Raw genomic sequence first — 13,819 nt, 5'->3', positions numbered from 1 at the left:
AACCGCAGCAGACACCGGCTGGTGCCTGTTGCTTGCAGCCCCTGCGTCTGGCGGGTCTCTGTCCTTGGCTCAGGAATTCTTGTCAGGGAGCAAGCCGCCGCTCCCCAGGGCCTGGGCCCGGCGCGGCGCAGGGGGCCCGGCGCGGGTCCCGCCGTGTGGTGTGCGCTCCGCGGGGCTCCGCGCGGCCCTTGCGGCACGGGCTGACGTCAGCGCCCGCGGCGGGCAGGGCGGGGCGGGGCGGGCGCTCCGCAGCGCAGCGGGGCGCGGGGCAGCCGGGGCGCCGAGCGGGGCAGCGCCGAGCGGGCAGCCCGGCCGCGCTCCTGCCCTGCCCTGCGCCCGGCCGGAGCCATGGAGGAGTTCCTGCAGCGCGCCCAGTCCCGGCTGGTGAGTCACGGCGGGGGCCGGCGGGCGCGGGACTTCGCCCGACTTGCCGGTGACTGCGGCCATCGGCCTCGCCCCCGCAGCCCCGGGTGCGGCGCCCGCGGGCGCTCTCCGAAACTTCTCGGGGCAGTGTTACGGTCCTCCGGGGCGGGCGGCGGGCAGAGGATGGGGCTGGTGACCTTAGCAGCAGCTGGGGCTGCGGCGTGTTTTGGGGGTGCGTTTTCTCCTCATACTTTGCTGCCCTCTAATTCCTGCTGAATAATGCTGTGATTTACGAGCCCGTATCTGACAGGCATTGAGGGAGAGTCAGCGTGCCGTTTGAGGATTATTTGCACATTTCTTGGGACTTTGAGATGCATCAAGTTGCATAGTTGAAGGGAGGGGAATAATACGCGAAGTCGCTGAAGAAGTATTATTTCTGTGTTCTAAGCGGCAGTAGCAGTAAGGGATGAGTTTGGGTGAGCAAGATATTAAATAACTGCACAATATGGAAAGATTACCAAGGTTCAGCATCATAATTGTGTCTCAGTTGTCGTCGGTCATTAGTGCCGTCGTAGGAATCACAGGGGTAAATAGATGCTGTTCTCAAACGGCTTGTTGGTAGGGCTGTGCTGAAACTGCCGAGTATTTATTTTGTTTACAGAGACTGTTTATCTACCCCAGACAGGTGGGCTTTTTCCCCCCTTATGTGGACTGCAAAAGTAGGATGTTCTTAAGACTGGGATGGTCTTAGGCCAACTGATTTTCTATTTTGATTTTCTCTGCAAAACTCGGTTTTACTGACTTCTTACCTTTTATCTGTAGCCTGCATGCCCACTAGCTATCCAGCTCTAAGAAATGTGTTCAGTTGTAAGAGTAGGACTGGGTTTATCCCACGGCTGCTTGTTCTATGCTCTGTGTTTGGGTATTTGGTACTTGTAGGGCCTTCTCGGTTTCATAGATGTGTTTTCTTTAATAAATTATATATATATATTATATATATATATTGGGAGCAGTCATAAGCCCAACAGACGTGGTTCTGTGTCTAAAATGATTTGTAAAATGATTTGTAAAAGATGATTTGTTATAGTATTCATTCTTGGCATGCATTGTTGGAAGCCAGAGAATCAACTAATTTTTTTGAGGAGTGGAGAAAGAGATGAGAAAATGAATCCCTTGGTGGCTTCCTTAATATTTAACTGTGTTGGCAAATATTAAGGGTAAATAAACATAAAGTGTGTAATTCTGGCCACCTGCCAACAGAAGTTGTTTTAGAATGTATTATTAGGAGTTTAAAAAATACTTTCTTATGTTTTCATATAGGCAGTTGTAGTTTTGGTAGCCCTCTTAAAAGATACTGCACAATGCAGTTATAAATTCTTAATATGTTTTTCTCATTAGAATTTAGTGTATTACAAAATTTGAGATGGAGATGGTGGTTTTGATGAACTGTCTGCTCAAGAACATCATGGGTAGTCTTACTTGGTAGACACTAATTGTGCAGCAATAATGCTTCCCGTTAGTAAGTAGCAAGCAGTAAAAGCAATTTGTTTACCTCTGAAAGCAAATATTGCGCTAATCTTTCTGAATAGCTTTTGATGATGAGAAAGAAGTTGTCTAGAAAACCAGAATCAAAAGAGGCCCATGGAGAATAGATAAAATTATTTCTTTCATGTAGATCAAGGGAGGAGCACAGCAACTGAACACACCAGAAGAGCACCTTTATATTCCTGTAATGTGTGTTTTCAAAAGAAATGCAGAATTCTCTTTGTGCCTTCTGAATTGTGGGAGGAAAAGACATGTTTTGGAGGAGGCCTCCTCTACAGGAGTGGTATTGTGGCAGGAGAGTGTCTTTCTGATCCATGTGTGGCCATGTCAGCTGATAATGGCTGGGGATGAATCGTGAGAGCACTGGTGTGTTGGGTTCAGAGCAGATCCATAAATCTTATAGGTTGTCTTCAATTTGCCAGTTTACTCTGTACTACAGTGGCCTGAAAAGGGTAACCAAGAGAAATTCAAGATTTGCATTCTGCAACATGAGAGGCTGATGGTGTGTTTTCCTTTCAGCTTGGTCAGGCCTTTTTTGGGGATTTGTTCTCAGCTGGTAGCCAAAGGCTGAGTTGAGGCCAAGCAATGAGCAGTCTTTGTTTTAACACTGATGTAAGGTAATACTGTGCAGGGGAATGGGTGAATGACTAAGGAGGAAAGAGCTGCTGTGTGTTGTGCTACTGCAGCCGTATCTGTGGAAGATGCTAAAAGGCCTACAGTGGTATCTGAGAGGTCTGGTGATACCACTGTCACAGTGCTGGCATTTCACACCACAGATATTCTTGTTAACTTAAACAGATTGCAGTGCACTGACTACCTGGTTGCTACTCATCATGAGTAAAGGAAAATTTTCTCCAGAAGAAAAGTTGCTCTAGACTATGCAGGGGAACCTATTACAGGAAGTGCTTTGTCATTCATTTGGGTCTGGATCCAGCCACAGCATTAATCAAGGCTGTTTATCTGCACAGAGGAAATTATAGCCTCAGACTGTGCTTCACAAAGGGCATGCTTGTTTTTTTGTTTTCTTAGTCTTTGTATTGTGTACCTTCATCAATTATTGGAGGGGAAAATGCTCTATGTATTACCTATTAATAATAAAGCCTCAACTAGACTATTCCTTCTTAAAAAACAATGGATATTGCTTTCATAGCTCGTAAAACACCCTCAGTAATTTTCAGTACCAGTCTTTGAAGTTGTTACGTATAATCTATGTAAAACCTAGGAGGCAAAAGTTCTGAAGGCAATACATGACGGGATATAAGAAATGCCATAGTGACATTTTTTCACATTTATGGTTCAGTTCTGCAGGTTTTTCTCCATTTTTTTGTAAGTCTGGTAATAAAGCGACAGTAGGTGAGTCTAGATGAGATTGAATATCCTTCTAAACCATTCTGTCTTGTCTAGTGGGAGATTATAAACAGTAGAATACACAGGCTGATCAGGTGCTGAAAGCTTAGGTCAAAATGTATAGCTAAACAAACATGTCAGCCACAGCTAGAACCATCTTCTATACATTTGGCTATGTCATGTGCTTGGTTTTTTTTTATGCTTTGGCTTCAACAAAATCCCTGAGACAGTGAGTTTTACAGTTTTATCATGTGCTTTGTTTGACAGCGACAATATCCCTCTTTGTTTGCTTTAAATTGCCTTACAATTTCGATGTGTGTTCTATGATGCTTCTACCTGAGTGAATATTTAATTTCACTTTCTCTCTGGTTTTTAATTGAATAGTACCATATCCTCCTTATCTTCTTTCAGACATTTTTAGGCTAAAGTATTCTATTGCCTCTTCATACATGAGCATAAGTCTATCACTCTGCTAATCCTTGTGCCTTTTCTCTCAAGTTTTTATTTACACATTTGAAAGCTGGGGAGCCCTGAGCTGCCTGTCAGGTTTAAGTCATAATAGCATAAAAGACTGACAGTTGTACAATTGTCTCCTCTTTTTTTTTTTTCTCCTCATTTTCTTAAGGGTTCTTTCTATCCTCCTTATTCTGTTTTACTGTCAGAAGGCATTTTAGTGATGCTTTCAGAGTGTCATGTAACATGAATTCATGATGTTTTTGCTGCTTAGTAATACTTTTTTTAAAGCTCATCTGACAGTGTACAGAGCCTCAGTACAGTTAAAACTGAAAATGGGTTGTTTTCTCACATTTTCCCTAGTCTGCGCTTCTTCAATTCCTTTTACTATTTTATTCCCTAGTCCCTCAGTGTCATGAGTCCTTTTTTCAGTTCTTGTACCCAGTTACAGATTTGACTCTCCTAAATAATCTGGTATTGTCTGCAGCTTTCCCCACCTCATTACTTGCCTGCCTTTCCTACTAGAAGTGATATTATTTATTATTTATGGATATGAGAGACAGCACATACTCTTTTGGAGAATCCTGCATGGTTATTCTTCACTGAAAAAATGTTCTTTTTTCCCTGAACTTTTAATCCTGTAGTATGTCATGAAAGGATGACACCCCTTTTTTCTTGGGTGATTTTGTTTCTTTATTGGCCTGTAGGAAATTTTTCAGTAATATTTTGGAAGATCCAAATACAATACTTGCTTGTTCTTCTCTGCATGCTTATTGAGTTATTTAAGAACTTCACTTAACTTTAAACAGTTTTGTACAAAAAATGTCATTCTTTACAAACACTGTCTTTTCCCCACTGTATTATGTTATTAATCTCTCGGTATTAGATCTTTCAGGTACAGGCAAACCATCCAGGTGGAGAAGAGTTACTGATCAGTCAGTATAAAATTTTGTATAATTTATTAAAGAAAACAAATCAAAAGTTTAAGATTTCAGTGGTGTAGCTTCAGACTGATTATCAGAGCAGTTATCAAGATGTTAAAGTCAATTAAATAGAGAACTAAACATTCAGAAAGTACTTCCTCAGTAATTCTCTGACGTGGAATACTGTGTACTGAGGAAGGTACTTAGGTATTTTTCAGGTAATCTTATATGCTTATATGCTTATATGTTACAGTGAAGTGGAATGACTGTGAGAAGCTAAATCAAGGGAATATGTCAAGAAAGGAGCTGTAAGAATTTTTAAAACAAATTTACAGAATTGCCTCTGAGAGATGCTGAAACAAGGACTGCCAGAGAGTGCTTTTTCCCTGGCTTTAGGTCTGTGCCTAATGGAGAACTTAATGCTTTGTATGCTGGCTTCAGGGAAGTCAAGAGCAGAATGAGCCCCAGAAAGGCTTAATGTGCTGATGGTACTGAGATAACCACATACTGCAGCAAAGTGCTCCAGATAGTAATTGAAAGATGGTCCTCCTTCTGCAGAGAATAGCAAATTAGCTGGGGAAATAATCTTTCTAAATGCTATGTCATCTTCAGCATTTAACAGTATTTGGGAAAAAAACCCCAAACCCTCTAAAAATTGAAGTTTTTTAATCCCTTGCTGATACAAGAAAAGAGACCAGGATGCTAGACCAACGTTACACCTGGCAGGGTACACACTGGACAAATGGGGTATTATGACCCCAGACAGGTGTGCCCAAATAAATACTGGAGTGTGTGACTGGACATTTTCCAGTCTGAGGAAAATATAACTGAGGGCCAGACCCTTGACCAGGGAGATGCCCTTGAGAATAGTTAAAAAGGCTTTTAAGGCAATGCTTTGATACATATGAAAAATGAATGTTGTGCTTGTTTCTGAGGCACAGAAGTTCAAAGAACAGTTAGTGATGATGGCATGACTTGAGTAGATTTATGTGACCGCAGTTTAAAAAAACAAGCTGAGTCACTCACATGCTTATTCATAGTGCCTCTTATTTTCCTATCTGGAGATGTTTTATCAATGATAGGCCGTGGTTACTTTGAAAATAGCATTTGATTTAGTTGGAATAGTTTTGGCTTTATAGGAAGTGAGAGACACTACGGAAGTGAAGCAGAAGTTATTTTCCAAGAAAATGCTGAACATCTCCAAGCTGAGGAGTAAAAAAGCTTTTAAACATTTAGACAGGGAATCAAGTCTTACCCTCTCTCATGTGTCTTCTTTGCATTCATCCAGCAGCACACAAGGGACTTGACTCCACTTAGCAAGGCACTTATGCTATGTAAGAATTAAAGAGTATGAGTAATGATATTGACTCCAGTTGGAAAACTCAGATATAGAAGTTGTACATACACCTAAAATGGTTGCAGAATCAGAGTATTATGGCTGATTAACATTTTATTACTTAAATCTGTCAGATGAAATCATGCAGCAGCTATGGAGTCAGTGTTTAGTAATAAGGAAAAAAGAATAAACATTGCACCAACATAATTCTGATTTAAATTTTTAAACAAAGCAAAGTTATGAGCAGTTACAGTAATATTGAAGGGCTGTTTTTTGTTTTCATGTGACAGTTTCAAGTGGAATACTCCCTTCTTTTATGGGTACCACATAATCTGAAATATTTCTTAACTGGAAAAGAATTCAGGGAATCATAAGAAAATTATTTTAAAAATTGATGTCCAAGAAAGAAAAAATGAACTAAACAAAAAACTTGATTAAATTACTGCTGCACTGAGACATGAGAGCAGTTTGGATCTATGAGGTTGCTAGAAGCAAAGCAAAGAAAGGAAGGAGTTGTTCATTCAGGTATATGGGTATAAATATGTAGTTGCTAAACAGTCAGCAGAGTCTTAATAAGAAGAATATTTCCAGAAAATTAGGTCTATTAGCAAGGAAGAAGGAGTGAGAGAAGGCCTCTGCATATAAGCAAACCAAAATAAAACCTGAGTTGGATGAACATATGTAAAACTGCTTTAAAAAGGAACATGTAATTGTAAGGCAAATATATTGGGTAATTTAATAGCCTTTTATAGTTTCTACTAAAGTCAGACAGACTACAAACATGTGGCAGAAATTGAGAATTAAGAACACTTTTCCCCCATGGATTTTCATGGTTTGGGATGATAGAAATAGCATTCTTAAACAATTACCTACATACCATGTTTTTCTTCCATCTTGGATGCAGTCATAAGTGAAGCACACCATATTGGCAATGATTAGGTCAAATTCTGTCCTGGTTAATTTTTGGGGTGTTGAATCATTGCATATGTAGCTGACATACTTTGTATTTTATTCTACACACAAATAAATTCCAGAGGCATTTCAGTGCAGTGTAGTAGAGTATTTACTAGGGTGTCACACAACTGTTAAAGTCTGGCCATGGTTCTGCTGTGCCAGATTACATGTAAGTACTTAATTTAAAAATCCGTTCAGTTTCTAACTTAGGGGTCTGTTGGACATGCTAGATTGAGCGGATAAATCCAAAATAGTAGTATGGTGGTAATAGTTGGCTTTATGTTTCTTAACCTATTAGTTAGCATTTTAGCAAATGGCAGTTTTGCGTAGGAGTTAGGAAGTTGCTGAGGTTTGGGAACATGTCTTTAAGCATAAGGACAGCATCACAGAAAAATGAAATCTGACTACTCTTTCTCTTCCTCTGCTATAGACTGTCTGAAAATAAAACTTAGTGTTTCATTATTGAATAGGAAACGATAGATGAAGCAGAGAAGGATCTGAAAAGGTTTCAGGATGTTGTTGAGGCATTTTCTTGAACATGATGGAGCAAGGAGGGTGGGAAGGGGGACATCTCTACAGGCAGAGTCAGAGTCACAGGCTAGGAGGGGAAGGATTTCCACAGCATGGCTGTGGAAGCTGGTAGGTTACTTCTTCTGAAACCAAATAATGTTTATGTTATTAAACCATCAGGTCATGATAGCCTGAGTCCTAGCTCTGAGGGTAGGTAGGAAAGATGAACTAGCTAGACAGGCCTGCAGGACTTTGCAGTAGGTAAGCGGTGTATAAAGTGAGTATGATGCCAGGGTTACAAGCTGGAGTTATAGATAGGATATTTTGATGAGTTCCTTATGTATCTGTGATTTATGGTCCTCTGAGAGAGAGGTATAGTAAAAGGAAAGGGAGTAAAATCTCAGCTTTAACTATGCTCGGGTGGACTGTATGATTGTCTTTATGCTGGGAAGGTGTGGGATTTTAGTTTGGAAAGGGCAGGACTGGAGCAGCGTGGAAGTCCTATTTGCCAGCCTGGAGTCCTGAGGGAGATCAGGCTTAGGATTTAAATGATTTCATAACATAATGACTTCAAAGAAGGGAGTCTGTTCCCAAAAACAGTTAGACAGGTCCTTAACAACAGGTATGATATCACTTGTTCTAACAAGATCAAATAGATAGGGGCACAGTTAGGACAGTGGATTGACAGTGAAAAGACTGGGAAGATTGCAGAAGATGATGACATCTGGAGGACGTCAGATAGTTCTCCTTCCTTGTTTACTGAATCATTTGACAGTAACTGAATGATGCGTAATTGGCTTAATAGACCTAATGCACTGGCCCAGTTCCATCTTGCACAGTCATAACCTGCTTCTGTACATTTCCTTCTAGCTGTAATTTATTAATCTTAAGCTTCCTTATGACAAATTCTGTCTAGACCAGAGTTTGATTTTGCAGTGTACCTGTTTTGTTCTACTTTATGACTTACCTGTTTTGTACTACTTAGGAAATTTTGTTCTTTTTGTATTTTGATTGCAATAATTGTGTTCATGTCTGTTTGTAATTGGCACAGTTTTGGTTTTTGATTTAAGTCTTGTGTGTGGAAGTGGCGCCGTGTGCAGCCCCTGATGCTAACCAAGTTAGCTGCTAAACCAGCCCTCGCCGGTGAGACACCATCATGCTGTAGCGACCTTTTCCCTAATGGTTAATCTCATTGTGCTACATTGTGCTACACAGCAGAAAAATTATCCTTCTCTATAAATACTTCCTTGCATTTGTACAGTACTGATTACAAAATCCTAATCAAAGAGGAGCTGGTAGGGAAGAAGAGAATTCTGAATTGTTTTTTCAGCTACTATCATGCTCCTATAAGTCCTGGATGTGTGTAGAGGCTTAGAATCTGGAGGGCTACAAAGACAGACATATTCTGCTTGGTGGACCTTGTATGCTGAGCTGGAGTCAGTGGGACGGGTAGAAAGAGGAAAACTTCCCTTTGATGAAAAGCAGAATTCTACTTGGAATTCTGCTTGGATTATATTTGTCTTTTTCTGAAGCAGTGATAAATGGTAAACTTTTGAACACTTGCAGGGATAGTCCTAAATATAGACAGTTGGCAAATAACTAGTTGACTAAGCAGCCTTTCTTTGACTTAGAAAATGTTTCAGCATTCGGTCAAAGTCATTTGCGGGGCCGCCTGTGTTACAGCTGAGTCATAGGGAGTACTGTGGTGGCTTAACCTGCTGGAAGAGTAAGCTACTATGTTTGATGATGCCTGGATGCAGTTCACATAAGTTTCATATATGTTCACTTAGTTTTCTTACAGAAAACTGTCTCATCTGTTTGAGACTTTATCCTTAGCAGTCGCATTACTTAGAAGAACAAATGGCTTTTTGTGATATCTTGAGTATTGTGTCTGTTAAGAGGGTGTTTAGGACTATATGAAATCTTGGAAAGGTTATTCTGCAGGGTTCCTGCATGTCTCTTTTATGTGTTTAATTAAGTAAATAGTCCCTTAAAGTTAAAAGACCAGATATTATATGACTCCCCATTTTACTTAAAAGATCAGATATTATATAACTCCCCATTTTACTTTCAGTCTCTTTCTGGGCTTGGATTTGGTTCTGTGCTTCTTTGATTTTTTTTTTTTAATTAAAAAAAAATTTAGCTAACATAAAAATGGCAATAACCTATGCAATTTAAATAATTGTAGCTCAGAAAACAAACAAAATGTTCTATTTTTGCAAAGATGGACTTGGCTATTCTTTCTCTTGATTTAGTTGAAATAGTGGGAATTTTTTGACTAGCAAAAATATATAATTCAAGTTTACCTGAATTACAGATATTTTTAAAATTCAAAATTAATTACTCAGTCTGTGAGGGATTTGGAGACTGAATGGTATCACTAGGACATACATTGTCTGTGGTAAAGAGATGATATACTACTTCTTTACCACCCTAAAGTAAATCTGTGCATTTGTCTCTGTGACAAGATGGGACTGCAGAGGCTGATGATAGATAAACTGTGTGGTTGCTGCAAACAGCTTTAAAATTTTGGAACCTGGCTACTTTTTAACAGAATTTTTTTTTTTTTGTATGAAAGGAAGAGATAGAGGATGTTTTTGTATGATTGTTTGCTTTCTGCATATTCTAAAAGGCAAACTGCATAAACTTACATAAAGGCAGTTCCATGCTACTGTGAGGATGCCTTCCCTTCCTTGAAAATTTGGTGCACAGTAGAACTTCAGCACTCAGAGTCCTAGGACAAGAATAAAAAGGCTTCATTGATTGAAGTAGTATATCTATGCACTAAAGCCTTCATTCCACGCATAAGGGAGTGGTCTAGACTGGAATTCTAGTCCTTGGTTTCCAGAGATACTTGCTTATATCCTGTTTAAGTCACATGTGAAAGTGAATGAAATATTTGTTAACATCTTAAAGATCATTGCACAGTTTTGTGCAGTGGAAGAGGAGTTTCTGGGGCTGGGTCAGAGGTATTTTACTTGATCTGTTTTACAAGTTTGTGCAATCGTTATGGTATGGTATGAGCCTGTCTCACTGTCAAGGTGTTGAAGCTTCATTGGGAAAACCAATTAAAGTAGCCATCAACTTCCCCCCCTTTACCCAAATGATAATTAAACCAGTTGTAATCTCATGGCCTGAAAAGATCATCTGTTTATATATTCTAAGTAAAACCAAAGTTACAGTTGATACAGAAAATGAACTGATCTAAAGAAATATTTTTGTTTAAATTTAGATAAGTGTGAAGACTGAACTCTGCTTGACTAAAAATGCTGGAATCTTGTTTACATTTATGCTGGGTGAGACTGGAGAGAGTGGCCTCGGTATGCAAAAGTAGAATGCTAAATATAAAAATGCTCTCTTGTAATGTCGACAGCAATAAGCAGGTGAACTTACTTTCTTGTGTCCTTTTCTCCTCAACTTCGTCGTTTCCAAAGAGGCTGAAGTAATGAGACACTTACTTCTATTTTTATTTTGTTTTTCCTTTCCCCTATTTTTTTCTTTCTTCTCATTGTCCTTTCCAAGCACTGCAATACTCAACAGGCAGAGCTATGATACTGCCATGTTGCTGTTAAGAGTAGCGGAGTGTACAGTGTGTGTGAAATTAGTATAGACTCTCAGTAAATCTCAACGATTTCAGAACACTGGTTCTTCATCAGTGCTGGTTATAGTGTAGTTTGTCTTTTCCTTCTGTGCCAACGAGTGAGCTACAAATGCATTTTGTCATACATCTTATGTTTTAGGATAAATTAACATTTTGGGATGTGATTGTTTCTGAACTGGCACTTTAAGTTCTACCTTACAACGTGCTGTCTTCTGCTAAAAAAACCAGATCATTCTACCTGCGTCTGCATTTTGCTGAAAAATAAACAAAGATGCTAAACAGGATGTGAAATGACATTCTACATAGTTCTACCTCTGCTTGTTTGCATGTGTCTTCCATTTTTAACTGAGTTCTTAATTACTTACCTTTTAAACTAGTTAGAATTTAAGTCTTTGCGTATTTCAGAGTTTTAGACTCCAAATCAGTGCTACTTGATGATGTTGTGGCAAAAGCAACCTAGTTAGTTGCCCTATTAAGTAGTTATTAGAATTTAGCTGCTTTTCTTCCAACCAGATAGTAATTACTGATGCTGAATTAACAGCAGTCTGTTGGAGCAGAATCTGCTCTCTGCTTCCATAAATCAGGAGTGGTTATATATCTGTATTTCATGTAATTGTTTGAGTAAAATATCAGAAGCTACAGCTGGAGTAGTAATCTTATGTATTCTGTCCAATTTAAAAACTCAGAGAATGATTGAATTCCAGGCATTGTAAGGTGTAAGCATCTCTCTCAGATGCATGAAAATCTCTGTTACAGATCTATTGCATTGTGAGAATGTGGTGCTCTCTTTAAAGCACGGGTTTGGATTTTTATGTTTCCGAAGTGACTACATAGATTCTTTTGGAAGAGACTATATATGACAGTCAAAGAAGGTAAGACTGAGGAAGACAGAAAGGGGCTGCAAACACTGAGTGCAGTTGTCCAACCTGGCATGTCAGCCTTAGCAGTTTTAACTTAGTCCGCACTTTTAAATTACCACTTTCATGTAGGTCACTTGTAACTAACATTCTCTGTCACTTGGATACACAGAGAGAAGCACAAACACTAGGGAGTCTGTTTCTAGACATTGTTGAGATACACAGAAAAATTCCTGAGGTGATGGGAGTTGACACCTTACTGAATATGACTGGTCAAGTTGGAATCTTTGATATGTATTAGAAACACTGACTTCTACAGTAAATTTGCACCTCTAAGGATGGAGGAAGCTAGGCTTTCCTTATGCCCATATGGCACACTATAGATTTTGGTTTTCTGACAAATACTGTTAAAGAAACAAAGTACTGTTAACACTCTATTTTTACTTTGATTTGAAGGAAAAATTCGAGGGCCTTGAGGGCAAGACTTCAAAGGAATATCTGGGGTCACTTGGTTTGCTTGGCTTGAGGGAGGAGAAGGCTGAGGCAAGGCCAAGGCATGGGATGGTGGCAGGGGAGCTGCTGATCTCCTTGTGAGTGGTGATAGATCATAAGGAAATGGAGTGAACCTGTGCCAGGGGATGTTTAGACCGGACATTAGAAAGGTTCTTTGCTTAAAGAGAGGAGAGGATGCTCAGTCACTAGAACAGGCTTCTCATGAAGTGTTCATGGCAGCAAAGCCTCTCAGAATTCAAGGAGAGCCTGGGTGATGCTCTTAGTAATTTAGTTTAGTGTCGGGTAGCCCTGCAAGAATCAGGGGGTTGGACTTGATGGTCACATGAATACCTTCCATCTTGAGCTACTCAAGGATTTTATGATTTTGTGAAATATGAAGAGCTTTTATTTCTTCCTTTGAAACAAAAAGAAGTATAGTAAACAATTTTTTAAAGGCTCTTCTACAAAATCTAAAATAGATCTAGTTTCTTTGTGATCATATTTTGATATACTCTTGCATATATTTTCAAGCCTGAATATTAGTACGTATGTAATTAACAGATAGATTCAAAGCATCACAGATTCTTGAGAAAGCACTTTAAATCAACTGGCTTGTCATTTTTTGTTGGAAGGACAGGATAAGTTCCATCCCCCAGAGGTCTTGGCAGAATACACAGCTGCAGTAGGTGGTGGGATGACAGTTATAGCTGTAACTGTTTATCTTCACATTAAAATATTTAGCCCTCGTGATAGACTATTCATCTGTGACAGTCCAGAGAAGCTCAGAAGTGCAGAAGTGGCATGCTTCCTTACTCAGATATACTTTTTTTTTTTTTTGAAGAGTGAATCTCCACAGCATTTCTTTTGAGGACTCCTTTATCCATTGCTGAATGCTTAGAAAGTAACTCATTTTTGTGATAATTTGGTGGGAACTAGTTTGGTATGTGATAGAATGATAGAAAAGCATATTGTCTGCACTGAGAGTTGGGAACCACTTCTGTAATGAAAAAAACAGAAGTCTGTAGAAAGAGATAACAGACAGGGCAAGGGAATTTCCTTGCACTTTCTGCATCTTTACAGAAATGCTTGGGTACTTACAAACCCCATTCTCTCCTGTTCGTTAACACTGATTACTGTTTTGAACGAGAATATGGTGTGACGCATTTAAGTTAAGAATAGATGGCTGGAGATTATAGAACCTTATTTGATATAATTGGTGAGTAAGAGCCGTGTAAGCTGGGAACTGAATATACACAGACTCACACTCCCTCCTCCCCTCCCACCCAGACAAAAACCAACCAACCAAAGAAACCTCCTACCAAACCAAAAAACTCCAGCAGAGCAGAAATATCCCTGTATACCTTTCCACACCACCCCCAAAACAAATACTAATGAATCAAACTAATAGTAGCAACTAATGAATCAAACCCCAAAAAAG

The 13,819-nt window shown here is 39.5% G+C and overlaps 1 protein-coding gene across 2 annotated transcripts in view; it reads left to right on the top strand.

The window, feature by feature from the left end:
- Nucleotides 1-348: 348 nt before the first annotated feature.
- The window catches only part of PRUNE2 (prune homolog 2 with BCH domain), a gene marked incomplete at both ends in the record, with an annotated part of 127,637 nt that continues 114,166 nt past the window's right edge, over nt 349-13,819 (top strand). For both annotated transcript variants that reach the window (XM_084225173.1, XM_084225172.1), the window contains one exon: nt 349-384. In XM_084225173.1, coding sequence (XP_084081299.1) covers nt 349-384 — 36 coding nt within the window. The remainder of the gene's footprint in view (nt 385-13,819) is intronic.

This window comes from Fringilla coelebs, assembly GCF_963513975.1.
Source record: "Fringilla coelebs genome assembly, chromosome: Z".
In the NCBI taxonomy this organism is placed as follows: Eukaryota; Metazoa; Chordata; class Aves; order Passeriformes; family Fringillidae; genus Fringilla; species Fringilla coelebs.
This window is presented reverse-complemented; position numbering and strand designations above follow the sequence as displayed.